Source organism: Oryctolagus cuniculus, chromosome 7, assembly GCF_051225735.1.
Source record: "Oryctolagus cuniculus isolate XC-2025 breed Fujian yellow rabbit chromosome 7, ASM5122573v1, whole genome shotgun sequence".
Lineage (NCBI taxonomy): Eukaryota > Metazoa > Chordata > Mammalia > Lagomorpha > Leporidae > Oryctolagus > Oryctolagus cuniculus.
In genome coordinates, this window is record NC_142873.1 from 129,517,365 (window position 1) to 129,535,000 (window position 17,636).

The window sequence follows — 17,636 nt, forward strand, 5'->3', positions numbered from 1 at the left end:
TGGGAGGTGGGGGAGGGGACGGAGCTCAAGGCCAGAGGTCAAGGCCAGGTAGATCTGCTTTGGCAAGTGACTTAACGACCAAGCCAGTGTCAGCTGGAAACTGAGTGGAAGCGAGGCGGCAGCACAGGGCTCCGCCCCTGGGAGGCGTAGCCGAGGCCCAGGAGCCAATCTGGGGCAGGTGTGCACACGGCCCGCCCCGCTAGTGCTATAAAAGGAGGGCCGCACCTCCTGCTGCTGACAGGATCAATTCTGGCTGCCTCGGTGGGTGGTCCGCTCCTGCTTCTCCACCCTGCCCTGCTGTGTTTCCGCCACATAGTGCACTGTTTGCTTCAGGGGCTCTTTCTGCGTCCGCTTTGGTGAGTCTGCGTCCACACTCGCCAGCCCAGGGTTCTAGCGTCACGGTGGGGAGGGGACTGGAAACGCTGCGGCTGGCATGTGGGGGGCCCAGCAGTGCAACGCTGCCTACGAAGTTGGGGGTCCTGCAGGGCGCTCGATTCGCGCCAGGCTCTCGGGCCATCCTTTCTGGGCACTTGCACGTACCGGTCCCGCCGAGGGCACACCTTCCTCCAGGCGAAGGCGGGCCAGCTGAGGGCAGTGGGGCTGGCGTCCCCTGGCTGCGGGGCCGGGGCCTGGCTGCTCGGCAGGAGTCTCCAGGCCACGCCTCGGCCCTGGGCTTCAGTGCGCTCCGCTGTGGACGGTGGAAGGACACTTCCAAGCCAGCTGCCTGCCGTGACTATTCCGTGAGGCCTGGCGGCGTGGGAGGCTGCTGGGTTAAGACACCCTTACTCAGGAGGCGCGGCAGTGACTGGGGAGGCAGCGACGGGAAAGCCTTTTGTTGTGGTTCCTCGGCTTTTTCTCTATTTTCCTCTTCTTTTTCCTTCTTTCCTGGCTCCCTTTCTTCTTTCCATTTGAAAGACAGGTACAGAGAGAGAGGGCGGGACAAAGACCTTCCGTCTGCTGGTTCACTCCCCAGATGGCTCTGTTGGCTCCATCCAGGGCTCCCACATGGGTGCAGGGGCCCAAGGACTTGGATCACCTTCCGCTGCCTTTGCCGGCTCATGAGCAGGGAGCTGGAGTGCTGCTGGCATTCGTTAGGTTGTTGATGTAGGAGTTGTCTTGCTTTTATTTTTTTTATTTTTATTTATTTCTATTTTTTTTGACAGGCAGAGTGGACAGTGAGAGAGAGAGAGACAGAGAGAAAGGTCTTCCTTTACTGTTGGTTCACCCTCCAATGGCTGCTGTGGCTGGCGCGCTGCGGCCAGCGCCCCGCACTGATCCAATGGCAGGAGCCAGGTACTTATCCTGGTCTCCCATGGGGTGCAGGGCCCAAGGACTTGGGCCATCCTCCACTGCACTCCCTGGCCATAGCAGAGAGCTGGCCTGGAAGAGGGGCAACCAGGACAGAATCCGGCACCCTGACCGGGACTAGAACCCAGTGTGCCAGCACTGCAAGGCAGAGGATTAGCCTAGTGAGCCGCGTCGCCGGTCGCCTTTATTTTGTTTATAGCTAGACATTTCCCTCTGGCGCAGCTTTTGTTGTATCCCATAATATTCGGCATGACGGGTTGTGGTTTCATTCACCGCTTAAGTTTTTTCCAAATTCTTGTGATTTCATCTTGCATTCATTACTTTGCATAAGAGAGTGTTCTTTGTTTTTTTTTTTATTAAATAAAACTCTGTATTAAGGGTTTTATTTTAATTGGCTTATAGATAAGAGTGTCCATAAATTTAAGCTGCTAAAATTAATCAAAGATACGTTTTAATTCTTGTGACCTGAATCTCTGTATCATGTTTTAAACTTGCTGGTAGAAAGAAATTAAAAACATTTTATGTGTGTGCTTAAGTTGACTGGTTCAACAAACTACACCATGTTAGATATTTAAGAGGCGTTTCCAAATACATGATTCTTAAAATTTATAGATGGCATTGGACCTTCTGGTAAATGTTTTCTTAAGTTGTTATCTAATGGTTGAAACTGTATGCTAAGTTTTCTTGTGGTATTGCTATTGTCATCAAGCGATCTAGGACTTGCTCCCTCATTTCTCTATTCTAAGCCCCACTTGTTCTTTCATTTCTCTATTCTCTCCAAGGTAGGAAACTAATTCTATTATGAAGGATTCTGTAGGATGAACAATTTAATCTTTAGACCTTATAAAAGAGATGGCTAGCATTTTTCTGTAATAGCGTAGCCAAAATAAGAGCTTAAATGATCATTTCCTAGCCAGATTGATTTCGCCAGCAGTGAAGTAAACAGTAAGTAGATAAAACCTCCCTTTCAGACCAGAGGGAAAGAAAGTTTTAAAGTGAGAATATAATTTTGCTCATGGGCATCATCTACCTTAGGAAAACTACTACAGAACATGCTTGTGACTTGTAGTTTAGGCCACCGAAGATTAGAGATGGGCCTTGGGCAGTCCCTTGACTTGCATCCTCTGGTCTGCTTTAACAAAACCCAGGAGGATAAGAAAGCCAGGCATCAGAAGCAATGGGTGGCAGGCCTATTAATGGCTGTTCTGTACAGTGATCTGCCCTCAAGGAGACCCACCAGGCCAGTCCACTGCAGTGGCTTTCAATGGGGTAAGCCTGGACTGCAGCAGAAGTCAGCTTGTGAAGAGCCCTGGCAGCTCTGCCAAGAGTTGGATCACTGGAAATGGACCTGCCCTGGAGTCGAAGGACACCCAGGTCAGAGCCGCAGATCTTATTGGCTCTAAGCTGAAAAACCCTTCACTCAGCCCAGCTTCCAAAGTGACCACCGCAGCTGAGGGGACGGCCAAGTAGGGTCAGCAACATTGCAGGCAGAACTGTAGATTTCCTGTTGGAGATGCCACCTGCCTTTACCTGGCCAGCTCTCCTCCCAGGCCAGCTAAGTAATGAAAGTCAACAGAGTGCCTTCCCCTAGGAGGTTCACACCTCCCTTAGGATGTCCCCATGTGGAGAGATTGATAGGTCTGGGCCTCTTAACTTCCAAGGCCTAAAGCCCACCAGATTACTCTCAAGCCCCTTCTGTCAGGTTCTAGTTCCTCTCAATCAGAAAACTTAATTGTAGGCTAGACAGCACCTTTCTTAGCTCCTCTAATAATGACTCTGTCCTTTGTTCTAGACCCTGTCTAGCGCACTTGGGCCTCATTTCTTTGTAATCATAACCTCTACTCTACCACCAATGGCTCTACTCCCAACCTGTGTGTACTGATGCTCCTCTTCCCCAGTTAATGCTGTGTAATTGTTCAAAACCTCTCTACATTCAAACCCCTCTACCTACAAAAGATGAGTGACTTTTCTTCAAGTCTTGGCTGGAATCAGCTTTCCGGTCTGTTGGGCGTTCCCCAACAAACCTTTCCCTTAAAAAAAAAGAGGGAGGTGCCTTTCTCTGAATGGAGGAGAGAACTTCCACTTTGACTATGAGCTTGTCTAAATATGATCAGAGTTGGTGAACTCGGAAGGCTTCCATAGACTTGGCAACTCATGACGGGAGCCTAGGGTGGTTACTGGCACCATAAACTAGAGTGTCAATTTGTTGGATCAATAGCAGGAGTCACTGTGTGCTTGCTCCTCATGTGGGATCTCTGTCCTTAATGTGCTATACATTGTGATTTCATGCTATAACTAGTAGTCAAACAGTATGTTTCACTTTGTGTTTCTGTGTGGGTGCACACTGTTGAAATCTTTACTTAATATATACTAAATTGATTTTCTGTATATAAAGAGAATTGAAAATGAATCTTGTTGTGAATGGATGGAGGAGAGGGAGTGGGAAAGGGTAGGGTTGTGGGTGGGAATGAAGTTATGGGGGAGGGGAAGCCATTGTAATCCATAAGCTGTACTTTGGAAATTTATATTCATTAAATAAAAGTTTAAAAAAAGATTTATTTATTTATTTGAAAGTCAGAGTTACACACAGAGAGAAGGAGAGGCAGAGAGAGAGAGAGAGAGGTCCCCTATCCACTAGTTCACTCCCCAATTGGCCACAACAGCTGGAGCCACGCCAATCCCTAGCCAGTAGCCAGACCTTCTTCCAGGTCTCACTACGCATATGCAGGGGCCCAAGGACTTGGGCCATCCTCCATTGCCTTCCCAGGCTGCAGTAGCGAGCGGGATGGGAAGTGGAGCAGCCAGGACCCCAACCAACGCCCATATGGGATGCCAGCACTGCAGGCAGCAGCTTTACCCGCTAAGCCACAGCAGCGGCCCCAAGAATGTGCTCTTTAATTTCCAGAGACTTGTGAATTTTCCAGCTTTATTTGCCTGTTGGAGTTCCAGCTGTCCACTTCCGGTCTAGCTCCCTGCTGATGGCCTGGGAAAGCCTCAGAATGATGGCTCAACTACGTGGGCCCCTGCTGCCCATGTGGGAGAACAGGATGGCATTCCTGGCCCCTGGCGTCCACCTGACCTAGCCCTGGCTGGTGCAGCCATGTAAGGTATGGGAGATTCTCTCTCTTTGTTCTGCTCTACCTTTCTTTTTTTTTTTTAACTTTTATTTAATGAATATAAATTTCCAAAGTACAGCTTATGGATTACAATGGCTTTCCCCCCATAACGTCCCTCCCACCCACAACCCTCCCCTTTCCAACTCCCTCTCCCCTTCCATTCACATCAAAATTCATTTTCGATTCTCTTTATATACAGAAGATCAGTTTAGCATACATTAAGTAAAGATTTCAACAGTTTGCTCCCACACAGAAACATAAAGTGAAAAATAATAGATGATTTTTTAAATGATGATGCAATCAGATCAGACCTGTTGTTATATTTAATCCCAGTGAGAGTCAAGTTGGGAATTGATGATTTCTTTTTTTTTTTTTTTACAGAAGATCAGTTTAGTATACATTAAGTAAAGATTTCAAAAGTTTGTACCCCCATAGAAACACAAAGTGAAATATACTGTTTTGGTACTCGTTATAGCATTAAATCTCAATGTACAGCACATTAAGGACAGAGATCCTACATGAGGAGTAAGTGCACAGTGACTCCTGTTGTTGACTTTACAAATTGACACTCCTGTTTATGGCATCAGTAATCTCCCTATGCTCCTGTCATGAGTTTCCAAGGCTATGGAAGCCTTTTGAGTTCTCTGACTCTTATCTTGTTTAGACAAGGTCATAGTCAAAGTGGAGGTTCTCTCCTCCCTTCAGAGAATGGTACCTCCTTCTTTGAAGACCTGTTCTTTCCACTGGGATCTCACTCACAGAGATCTTTCATTTAGGCTTCTTTTTTTTTTTTGCCAGAGTGTCTTGGCTTTCCATGCCTGAAGTACTTTCATGGGCTGTTCAGCCAGATCCGAAGGCCTTTAGGACTGATTCTGAGGCCAGAGTGCTGTTTAGGACATCTGCCATTCTATGAGTCTGCTGTGTATCTCGCTTCCCATGTTGGATCACTCTCCCCTTTATTTATTCCATCGGTTAGTGTTAGCAGGTACTAGACTTGTTTATGTGCTCCCTTTGACTCTTAGTCCTTTCATTATGATCAATTGTGAACTGAAATTGATCACTTGGACTAGTGAGATGGCATTGGTACATGCCTCCTTGATGGGATTGAATTGGAATCCCCTGGTATGTTTTTAACTCTACCATTTGGGGCAAGTCAGCTTGAGCATGTCCCAAATTATACATCTCTTCCCTCTCTTATTCCCACTCTTATGTTTAACAGGGATCACATTTCAGTAAATTTTTAACACTTAAGAATAACTGTGTATTAATTACAAAATTAAACCAGTCATATTAAGTAGAACAGACAAAAAAAACTACTAAGAGGGATAATGTATTAAGTTGTTCATTAACAGTCAGGGCTATGCTGATCAAGTCACCGTTTCCCATAGTGTCCGTTTCACTTCAGGAGGTTTCCTTTTTGGTGTTCAGTCAGTTGTCACCGATCAGGGAGAACATATGGTATTTGTCCCTTTGGGACTGGCTTATTTCACTGAGCACGATGTGTTCCAGATTCCACCATTTTGTTGCAAATGACTGGATTTCGTTGTTTATTCCTGCGGTATAGTATTCTAAAGAGTACATATCCCATAATTTCTTTATCCAGTCTACCATTCATGGGCATTTAGGTCGGTTCCAGGTCTTAGCTATTGTGAATTGAGCTGCAATAAACATTAGGCTGCAGACCGCTTTTTTGTTTGCCAATTTAAATTCCTTTGGGTAAATTCCAAGGAGTGGGATGGCTGGGTCGAACGGTAGGGTTATCTTCAGGTTTCTGAGGAATCTCCAGACTGACTTCCATAGTGGCTTGACCAGTTTGCATTCCCACCAACAGTGGGTTAGTGTCCCTTTTTCCCCACATCCTCGCCAGCATCTGTTGTTGGTAGATTTCTGAATGTGAGCCATTCCAACTGGGGTCAGGTGAAACCTCGTTGTGGTTTTGATTTGCATTTCCCTGATTACTAATGACCTTGAACATTTTTTCATGTGCCTGTTGGCCATTTGGATTTCCTCTTTTGAAAAATGTCTGTTGAGGTCCTTGGCCCATCTCTTAATTGGGTTGTTGGTTTTGTTTTTGTGGAGTTTCATGATCTCTTTGTAGATTCTGGTTATTAACCCTTTATCTGTTGCATAGTTTGCAAATATTTTTTCCCATTCTGTCGGTTGTTTCTTCACTCTCCTGACTGTTTCTTTTGCAGTACAGAAACTTCTCAATTTGATGCAATCCCAATAGTTGATTTTGGCTTTGACTGTCTGTGCCTCCCGGGTCTTTTCCAGAAACTCTTTGCCTGTGCCAATATCTTGAAGGGTTTCTCCAATGCTCTCTAATAACTTGATGGTGTCGGGTTGTAGATTTAGGTCTTTAATCCATGTTGAGTGGATTTTTGTGTAAGGTGTAAGGTAGGGATCTTGCTTCATGCTTCTGCACGTGGAAATCCAGTTTTCCCAGCACCATTTATTGAATGGACTGTCCTTGCTCCAGAATTGGTTTTAGATCCTTGATCAAATATAAGTTGGCTGTAGATGTTTGGGTTGATTTCTGGTGTTTCTATTCTGTTCCATTGGTCTATCCATCTGTTTCTGTACCAGTACCATGCTGTTTTGATTACAACTGCCCTGTAGTATGTCCTGAAATCTGGTATTGTGATGCCTCTGGCTTTGTTTTTGTTGTACAAGATTGCTTTAGCTATTCGAGGTCTCTTTTGCCTCCATATGAATTTCAGCATCATTTTTTCTAGATCTGAGAAGAATGTCTTTGGTATCTTGATTGGGATTGCATTGAATCTATAAATTGCTTTTGGGCGAATGGACATTTTGATGATGTTGATTCTTCCAATCCATGAGCATGGAAGATTTTTCCATTTTTTGGTATCCTCTTCTATTTCTTTCTTTAAGGTTTTGTAATTCTCATCGTAGAGATCTTGAATGTCCTTGGTTAAGTTTATTCCAAGGTATTTAATTGTTTTTGTAGCTTTTGTGAATGGGATTGATCTTAGCAGTTCTTTCTCAGCCATGGCATTGCCTGTGTATACAAAGGCTGTTGGTTTTTGTGCATTGATTTTATATCCTGCCACTTTGCCAAACTCCTCTATGAGTTCCAATAGTCTCTTAGTAGAGTTCTTTGGATCCTCTAAGTAAAGAATCATATCGTCTGCAAAGAGGGATAGTTTGACTTCTTCCTTCTCAATTTGTATTCCTTTGATTTCTTTTTCTTGTCTGATGGCTCTGGCTAAAACTTCCAGCACTATGTTAAATAGCAGTGGTGAGAGTGGGCATCCCTGTCTGGGGCCAGATCTCAGTGGAAATGCTTCCAACTTTTCCCCATTCAATAGGATGCTGGCCATGGGTTTTTCATCAATTGCTTTGATTGTATTGAGGAATGTTCCTTCTATACCCACTTTGCTTAGAGTTTTCATCATGAAAGGGTGTTGAATTTTATCGAATGCTTTCTCTGCCTCAATTGAGATAATCATATGGTTTTTCTTTTGCAGTCTGTTAATGTGGTGAATCACATTGATTGATTTGCGAATGTTGAACCATCCCTGCATACCAGGGATAAATCCCACTTGGTCTGGGTGGATGATTTTCCTGATGTGTTGTTGTATTCTATTGGTGAGAATTTTATTGAGGATTTTTGCGTCTATGTTCATCAGGGATATTGGTCTGTAATTTTCTTTCAGTGCTGCATCTTTCTCTGGCTTAGGGATTAAGGTGATGCTGGCTTCATAGAAAGAATTTGGGAGGATTCCCTCTTCTTCGATTGTTCTGAATAGTTTGAGAAGAAATGGGATTAGTTCTTCTTTAAATGTCTGGTAGAATTCAGCAGTGAATCCATCTGGTCCTGGGCTTTTCTTTGTTGGGAGGGCCTTAATTACTGTTTCAATTTCTGTTTCAGTTATGGGTCTATTTAGGTTTTCTATGTCTTCATGGTTCAATTTTGGTAGGTTGCATGTGTCCAGGAATCTATCCATTTCTGATTGATTTTCCTGTTTGCTGGCATACAAGTCCTTGTAGTAATTTCTGATGATTCTTTTTATTTCTGTGGTGTCTGTTGTTACGTTTCCTTTTTCATCTCTGATTTTATTGATTTGGGTCTTTTCTCTCTTTTTTAGTTAGTTGGGCCAATGGGGTGTCAATTTTGTTTATTTTTTCAAAAAACCAGCTCCTCGCTTGGCTGATTTTTTGTGATGCTTTTTTGGATTTAATCCTGTTAATTTCTTCTCTGTTTTTAATTATTTCTTTTCTACTAGATTTGGGTTTGGTTTGCTGCAGTTTTTCTAGGTCCTTGAGATGCACTGAAAGCTCATTTATTTGGTACCTTTCCAATTTCTTGATGTAGGTACCTATTGCTATAAACTTGCCTCTCAATACTGCTTTTGCTGTATCCCGTAAGTTTTGATATGTTGTGTTGTTATCCTCATTTACTTCCAGAAAGTTTTTGATTTCTCTTGATTTCTAAATGACCCAGTGTTCATTCAGGAGCATGTTGTTCAGTCTCCATGTGTTTGCATACTTTCTAGGTTTCCTGAGTTGCTAATTTCCAGCTTCATCCCGCTGTGGTCTGAGAAGCTGCATGGTATGATTCTAATTCTTTGAAATTTGCTGAGACTTGCTTTATGGCCTAGTATGTGATCAATCCTAGAGAAGGTTCCACGCACTGCTGAGAAGAATGTGAAGTCTTTAGATGTAGGATTGAAAGTTCTGTAGATATCTGTTAGATCCATTTGGGCAATAGTGTCGATTAAATCTGCTGTTTCCTTGTTGATCTTCTGTCCGGATGATCTGTCTATTTCTGAGAGTGGAGTATTGAAGTCCCCCAGTACTATTGTATTGGAATCTAAGTCTCCCTTTAAGTCCCTTAACATACCTTTTAAATCGACCGGTGCCCTGTAATTAGGTGCGTATACATTTATAATAGTTACATCTTGCTGTTGAATTGAACCCTTAATCATTATATAGTGCCCCTCTTTGTCTCTCTTAACAGTTTTTGTATTAAAGTTTATTTTGTCTGATATCAATATGGCTACACCTGCTTTTTTTTTTTTGGTTTCTGTTGGCATGGAATATCTTTTTCCAACCTTTCACTTTCAGTCTGCATGCATCTATGTTAGAGAGATGTGTTTCTTGTAGGCAACAAATAGTTGGGTTGTGTTCCTTGAGCCAATCAGCCAATCGGTGTCTTTTAACTGAAGAGTTCAGACCATTAATGTTTAATGTGGCTATTGATACGTAGTGACTTTGCCCTGCCATTTTCCCAAAGATATTTTCTAATATATGCTTTGAGCTTCCCATGCTCTTTTACTGGTAGGTGTTCTTCCTTTCCCTTCTTTCATATTGATGGCCGTGTTTCTGTGTTTCTGAGTGTAGCACATCTTTAAGTATCTTTTGCAGGGCCGGACCAGTGGCCACAAAGTCTTTCAATTTCTGTTTGCTATGCAAGGTCTTTATTTCACCTTCATTCACAAATGAGAGCTTGGCAGGATATAATATTCTGGGATGGCAATTTTTCTCTCTTAGCACCTGGGCTATGTCTCGCCATTCCCTCCTAGCCTGTAGGGTTTCTGATGAGAAGTCTGCTGTGTGTCTGATTGGAGATCCTCTGAGAGTAATCTGACGTTTCTCTCTTGCACATTTTAGGATCTTTTCTTTATGTTTCACTGTGGTAAGTTTAATTACCACGTGTCGTGGTGAGGATCTCTTTTGGTCATGTTTATTGGGGGTTCTATGAGCTTCCTGTACTAGGATGTCTCTGTCCTTCTCCAAACCCAGAAAGTTCTCTGCTAGTATCTCACTAAAAAGGCCTTCTAATCCTTTCTCTCTCTCCATGCCTTCAGGAACTCCTAGAACTCGAATGTTGGTTTTTTTAATAGTATCCTGTAGATTCCCAACAATATTTTTTAGATTTCTAATTTCCTCTTCTTTTCTTTGGTTTGACTGTATGCTTTCCTGTGCTCTGTCTTCCAAGTCCAATATTCTCTCTTCTGTTTCACTGACTCTGTTTTTAAGGCTCTCTGATGTGTTTGTCATCTGATCTATTGAGCTCTTCATTTCATTTTGATTTCTCTTCACTATCACACTTTCCTGTTCTACTAGTTTCTGCATTTCATTTTGATTCTTCCTTAAGATTTCATTTTCACGAGAGAGATTTTCAATCCAGTCCAATAAGGATTTCTGTAGTTCAAGGATTTGCTTTTGAAAACTTCTTATCATACATTTTTTTGAAATCCGTATCCTGCATTTCTTCTATCTCATCATCTTCATAACCTTGGCTTGGGGTGTTTGGTTTATTTGGAGGCATCATAGTGTCATCGTTGATCTTGTTCCCTCGATTTCTGTGTTTGTTGCTTGGCATAGTTAATTCTTCTGTCGTCACTGTGTGTTTGTTTTTAATTTTTTTTTTTATTTTATACTATGTGTTAAGTGGACTGCCTGCTGTTGGAGGAGCCTTGGAGGCTTGAGATGGGTGTGGCCTGAGAGCTCTGCTTGGTTCTTCCAGGTTACAGGTGTGCAAAGGTGACATCCTCAGGTTATGCCTGGTAAATCTCTTTTTATTTATTTATTTATTATTTATTTATTTATTTTATTCATTCAGGAGGTAAGTAATACCGCACCACACGGCTGTGCAGAATTGATGGTATTTAGCTTCCGATATCTGGCTCTACCAAAAGTGTCTGTGCGGGCTCTGTTTCTCCTCTGGACTCCCACTGGGTTGCCTAGGCTACTGAATCCTAGTGACTCAGTTCCTTAGCTCTCCCCTGTTGTTATGTAAATCCAGAGTGGGGCCTGCTCTTTGTCTCTTGGAAACCTTGCAAACTCTTGCAAAACTTGAAACCTTGCAACCTTTGCAAGGATGGCGGAGAGAGAAACTCGCCTGTACCAGTACCCCCCCATGTTTTTTCCTTTTCTCCTGTAGTCAGTCTGGTGAACTTTCCCCCTCCCCTCTAGATTCTGACCGCCGTTTCCCCGCCAATGTCTCGGGTTACTGAGCTCACCTCCCCTTCCAGCACCGATGTGTGGACTCGGAGCCCTGGGCGTCCCTGCTCTCCCCGCTGGTGTCTGTGTGACATCCACTCCCCTTCCTGCACTGGCGCGCAGACCCTGTGGCTCCCGCAGCTTGGCTTCCGCACGGTGGGCGACCTTGTTCTCCCAGTACATCCTCCGAGTCACAGCCACTAGATCCGGAAGAGTTTCCTCTGCAATTTTTTCCTGATCCTTTTTCTGAGGCTACCATAACTCCACTTTTATTAAACTAAATTTTCCCGGACTATTGGTGCGCGCCCTCACTATTCCGCCATCTTCCTGCTCTACCTTTCAAATCAATATTTTCAAAATTAAAAAAAAAAAGATTCTCTGGCTCCTGGTGGTGTGCCCCCATAGTAGCACTGGCCACACCTCTGAGTGAAAGTGGTTCCTGCTTCTTGAGTGCTCAATGGCAGTCCCATCACATGTTTTGCCTACAACCTGGGGTGGGGGTGGTGTTCTGATGCTGTCTCTGATCTGAGAGCCAGGACAGGGCAGGAGAACCTGGGTTGATGGCAGGGTTAGGAAAGGACATCTTAGATAGGCAATAACGTGGCCTTGGTGGGGTGGGCCAAGCAAGGCATAGACAGAGTTGTGGCAAAATTGAGTGGGCTGTTGTGGCCAGAGTAGGACAGGAACTGGGAAGAGGCAAGAAGAATGTGAAGCTACCAAGCTAGAGCCTTCTGGGAGCTGACTGTGAAGTTGGATAGCAGGTGTGCAGTGTAGGAAGCCTGGAAGTATATGATGGCCCCTTTGAACAGAAGTGTAAGCTTTGGCCAGGTGCACGGTTAGCTCAGCATCTGAAGCTGTTTCTTGGAATGTGTCTTAGTCTGTTGTGTTTCTGCTGCAGAAACAAAGTCCCATAAACTAGGTGGCTTATAAGTGACCGAAATTTATTCCTCCACAATTTTGGAGGGTGGGACATCCAAGGTCAAGGTGCCAGCAGATTCGCTGCCTGGTGAGGGCTTGCTGGCTGCCTTGTGGACAGCCATCTTCTCACTATACCTTCCTGTGGGGGAAGTAAAGAACTCTGGTCTCTGCCTCCCTGAAGGCACTCACTTCATTCATGAGAGCTCTCCTCTCGTGGCCTAATCTCCTCCCAAAGACCCAACACACTGGGGATCAGGGTTCAGCCTAGGAATCTGGGGGAGACATAGTTCAGTCCCTGCTAGGTTCTCAGGAAGCTCAAGCTGCTGGGTGCCAGAGAGGTGGTTAACAGTCTTCCACCTGGGCCAACTCACTTCACCTCCGTGGACCTCTGGATTCTTACATGAGATTAAGTTGTCTTCTGGAGTCATGATAGGAAAGAAAAGAAATGAGGTAAAAATCTTAGAAAGTGCATCCACTTCATTGAATCCCACGAAGACGTCTGGGGCGGTGGGCCATCTTTGGAAGAGTCCCTGGAGTGAGATCTCGGCAGGGCATAGTGGAGCATTCCTCTAGACTCCTAGCTGCACTGGTAGATAGAAATAGCTTAGGAAGAGCTTGCATTTTGAGGACAGGCAGAGTGCTGTGGGACCCCTGCATCCCACAGCACCATGCCTGGGTTGGAGTCCTGGCTCCACTTCCATTCCCAGCTCCTGCTCACGCACACCCTAGGAGGCAGCAGCGATGACTCCAGTGCTCGAGTCTTTGCCACACAGATGGGAGGTCCACCTTGAGTTCCAGGTTCCTGATTTTCACCTGACCTGGTCTCTGCTCTTGTGAGCATCTGGGGAGGAAATCAGCAGATGAAAAATGTGCTCTCTGAGTCTCTGTCCCTGTCTCTCTGTCTTTTAAATAAAACACGAGGCAACAATTTTAAAAGAATGTGTGCTTTAGAAATGTTACTCCCTGTGTGGAGGGTGCACTGGTTGGAGTCCATTCTAGTATCAGGCCAGTTGAGGCGATTGCAGGCTTCAAGGCGAGGGCTGGGGAAGAGCTGGACTAGGATGAGATCAGCAGGGAGGGAGATGGCTGTGAGGAATTTGAGTGGGGCTGGACTCTTGACCTTCTAATTTTTTTTGTGCAGGATCCTACAGCTGAATATCTATTCCAGTTACTAGACAACAACAGAGAGGTACACCCCTCCCACACTTGAGGAAATCGAGGAGTATTTGCAGGACCTCTGTGAGTCACATAAGGAAGAGGCAGAAACACCGGCAGTGCCTCTGCCTGCCTGTGGTGAGGGAAGCCAACATGAGTCAGCCCAGAGCCTGGCGATGCCGACCTTGACCCCACAGTGCCTTCTGAGCGTCTGAACATCCCCGGGACTGTCCTCATCCAGAACTCCACACAACCCTCGGTTACGGACCTTGATAGGCCTCTTGAGGACAAAGTAAGACTCTTCACAGACCAGGAAGTAACCTTTGATCAGACCAAACCCACAGCAGACTCCCAGATGACAGGTGTCACTGACATTCCAAAGATGACACCGACTGATGGTCAGAAGTCAGCTGGCACTGCCGGCAAGCTGACAGTGTCCAGTGAAGATGGCCAGTTGAAGACCCTCGGCATGATCCAGATGACATGGGATGATCAGATCAATACCCCCAGTGAGAACCAGACTCTCCATGGAGCTCAGATGACAACTCTTACAGAGCGGCATGGGAGGACTCCCGGTGGTGACCAGATCCTCGATGGGGCCCAGAAGAGCAACACCACTGGTGGCCAGAGTTTCTATAGGGGTCAGATAAGCAACTCGACTGGTGACCAGACCCACTATGAGGGTCAGATGAGTGCCCCAGCTGGGGACCAGACCCTCAATGGGGATCAGATGAGCGCCCCAGCTGGGGACCAGACCCTCTATGGGGGTCTGATGAGCACCCGAACTGCGGACCAGCCCTTGTATGGGGGCCAGATGAATGCCCCAAATGGTGACCATCAGACCCTCTATGGGGGCCAGATGAACACCTCAGCTAGTGACCAGACCCTGTATGTGCGCCAGATGAACTCACCAACTGGTGAACAGACCCTGTATGGGGGCCAAATGAACACCCCAGCTAGTGACCATACCCTGTATGTGCGCCAGATGAACTCACCAACTGGTGACCAGACTCTCTATGGGGGCCAGATGATGACCAATAGTCATTCTTTGGTTCAAGGGCAACTCTTAGAAAAGCAGAATTGGAACCTACAGACCCAGCGCTTTCAGCCTCCGAAGAATCCTTTGAATCCTTTGAAGCCTTACGTCTGTACATATCCTGACTGTGGGAAATCTTACTCAAAGTCTTCCTACCTCCAGATCCATAAGCGTAAACACACAGGTGAGTGAGGACCCAGACATAGGGGTAAGGGGCTTTGAGCCTTTTAAATTTATTTATTTATTTATTTATTAACAGTTACAGAGAGAGGGGGAAAGACTGCTATCTTCCATCTATTGGTTCACTCTGCTAGAAGGCTGCCACGACCAAGGCTGGGCCAGGCCAAAGCCAGGAGCTTCATCCAAGTCTCCCACATGGGTGCAGGGGCCACTGCCTTTTCTAGATCATTAGCAAGTGGCTGGATCGCAGTTGGAGCAGCTAGGATGCAAACTGGTGCCCATATGGGATGCTAGTGTCTCAGGCAGTGGCTTTACCCACTATGCCTCTGGCCATTGTGGCCAATTAGGGAGCAAACCAATGGTTGAAGACCTCTCTCTCTTTCTCTTGTGTAACTCTGACTTTCAAATAAATAAATAGCTCTTAAAAAAAAAAGAAAGAAAGGACAGGGTGAATAAAGTAGTCCTAGGACAGGCTCTGGTCCTGGGCCAGAGTTGTTCTGTGGCATGGATTGTATGCAGGTGATGGAACGAGGAAGGAATATGTTTGGCCCCTTCTGCAGGTTCTTGACCCTGCCTCTACGGGGACTGTGGCTTCATGGACCCCATTCTAGAACTAACAGCCCTGGACGCCCTCCGTTCACTCTTGTTCCTCTTCTTTCTTCTCCTCGTTTCCTTTCTTCCTCTCCTCCTTCATGGTTTTCCTCTGTCCCTCCGTCTCCTTTTTACTCACCCCCTCCAGGCATTTCTCCTCTGACTCTTCCTCCCAACGTGCCCCAAATCCTGTTATTCTTGGTCACTTCCCGCAGCGCTGCCCGCCATGACCCTGAGATAGGAGTCTCTCCTTGTCTCTCTTGCAGGGGAGAAGCCCTATGAATGCAGTGAGGAAGGATGCCCATGGAGATTCTCCCGCGTGGACGCGCTCAGCAGACACAAGAGGAAGCACTCTGGGGAGCGGCCCTACACGTGTACCAAGTGCGACAAGAGCTTTGCGCGATCTGATCACCTGCGACAGCATCAGAAAGTCCATAGATGATTTCCACCCAGAACTATGAACTCCTCAGCCCGAGAGGAAATACATAGGGCTGAAAATTTCTCCCTTATTATTTTTGCTTTCCTAATCATCCGCACTGTGCCAACACGGTGCATGCTTACTATTATTGGTAAGCTTTTTAAAACATTTGTTATTTTTTCTAAGATGTGTGGATTTTCATACAAAAACTGAATCAAACAGAACTTCATAGAATCAGAAGCAGTCTTCATTCGTTCCCCTCTTGCAGGGTAACTTAAAGCAGTGCTATGAATCCTTCTAGATCTTGGCTGTATTTGCGAAACTGTGCCATGAAAGCTGCCCGTGCCAAGATGCAGTCACATCAGACCCAAACCATGGAGGTCATGGAGGAGGGGACCTCGTGCTTCCGTGTCTGAGAGCAGAGCCGTGACTCCTGAAGGTCCTTACGCCTAGAAGAGCTCTAACAAGAACTCTGTAATTCCATGTAAGTTGCTTCTATGAAGATCTTTGTTTTTAATATTTATCTTTTTAAAAAAGATGTTATATACTTGAAAGGCAGAGTTACAAAAAGAGAAGCAGAGCACCCGAGCAGCGCTAGGCTCACGCCAGGGAGGAGCCCCAGCCACCAGCAGCGAGGCCGAGACCCGCATCCAATCGCACGCTGCCCCCGAAACCCAGCTCTCACAGCGGTGGACCCAGTGAACTGGTTCCATGTGGGAAACGGCTCTGGTTCATCCAGGGAAGAGCACGGAGGAAGCGTGTTTGTACCAGCCTGCGTAAAGCAGAATTACCCAGGGAGGGTCTCGGCAGTGTGGGGCGACACTGGGGTGTGGGCAGCAAAGGGTGCAGACCCTGGTGCAGCTCCAGGACAAGGCGGCCAACGTGCTGCGGCCAGGAACCCGTGTAGATACGGTCACCCCTTGGGGAGAACCCTTGTGGACACGGCCCCCGCCTTGTGGAGAACACTTGTGGACACATCCACCGCCACAGGGAGAACTCTTGTGAACTCGGCTTGCGCCGTGGGTGAGAACCCTTGTAAACACGGACCCCACCTTGGGAAGAACACTTTGGGACCCCCACCATGGGGAGAACTTTTGTAGACACTGCCCATGCTGCCACTGGGGAGAACCCTTGTGGATGCAGCCCTTGGCATGGGGCCCGTACTGTTGCACACAAGATCCACGCATAGGGGTTCTCGCTACCCTCTGCAGGTGCAGCCCCTAAGACATGGCCCAGGGTGTTCCCACCCTCCCGTGCAGAAGTGATGGAAGGTGCTGGCGGGCAGGTGGCGGGAGAAGGCGGAGCAACGAGACCATGGGCAAGGGATGGGGAGCAGGACTCACTCCTCACCGAAGACAGCCTGGAGAGGACAGAGGAGCACCAGCAGCTGACCCAAGGCCGCCTCCCGCCAAGGTTCCCACCGACGCCCAGAGGAGGGGCGGGAACGAAAGCAGAGCCAGAGACTCCAGCACCCGCGGCTGTCCCCACCCCAGCAGTGGACAGACAATTGGAGCTGCACCTTCCTGATTACTGGAGCGCATTGTCAAGGCAGCTTGGGATTTTTATTATCTTTTCGTGAAGATGTCCCTTTTTGGTAATAACAAATGTGTTTAAGAAGAAAAGCCTAGTTTTTCTCAGTACACCTTTAAAGAGTTTTAAATTGTTTCCTGTCTGATCAAGCTGAGATGTTTTAAGAACTTCATTTTTATATTTGCAGTAAAAGTTTGCAACTTGATTTTTGAAACAGTGAACTTCAATCAGCTCTTGTTAAAGGTTTTAAATTAAAAAAAAGAAAAACAACCCACGTTGGTTATGTCACTGAGGTTTTGAGCACGGACATGGGATGAGAGCAGAGGAAGGCTGAAGTCTGCCTGGGTTTGGCTTCCCAGCCTCCAAAGAAGTTTATTTTCATTTTTATTTATGTAGAAGGCAGACAGTGGGAGTT

The 17,636-nt window shown here is 46.2% G+C and overlaps 1 protein-coding gene across 4 annotated transcripts; it reads left to right on the forward strand.

Moving 5' to 3' along the window:
• The first annotated feature begins 213 nt into the window (after window positions 1-213).
• On the forward strand, window positions 214-17,232 carry LOC149125730 (uncharacterized). 4 transcript variants are annotated; one of them, XR_016237374.1, is made up of 4 exons: window positions 214-356; window positions 13,453-14,686; window positions 15,540-15,842; window positions 15,960-17,232. XR_016237374.1 is itself a non-coding variant. In XM_089337411.1 (4 exons), the coding sequence occupies exons 3-4, from the start codon at window positions 13,822-13,824 to the stop codon at window positions 15,713-15,715; spliced, it is 1,041 nt and encodes a 346-aa protein (XP_089193537.1). In that variant the 5' UTR covers window positions 214-356; window positions 4,214-4,415; window positions 13,453-13,821; the 3' UTR covers window positions 15,716-17,232. The 4 variants fall into 4 exon arrangements, 2 of the variants coding, with proteins under 2 accessions (XP_089193537.1, XP_089193536.1); XR_016237375.1 differs by having other exon boundaries at window positions 15,993-17,232; XM_089337411.1 differs by adding an exon at window positions 4,214-4,415 and having other exon boundaries at window positions 15,540-17,232.
• The last annotated feature ends 404 nt before the right edge of the window (window positions 17,233-17,636 follow it).

Coding starts and splice junctions, on each gene's coding strand:
- LOC149125730 (XM_089337411.1), top strand. CDS start 13,822: ATGACAGGTGTCACTGACATTCCAAAGATGACACCGACTGATGGTCAG. Junction 14,687..15,539: donor CCATAAGCGTAAACACACAG/GTGAGTGAGGAC, acceptor TCTCTCTTGCAG/GGGAGAAGCCCTATGAATGC.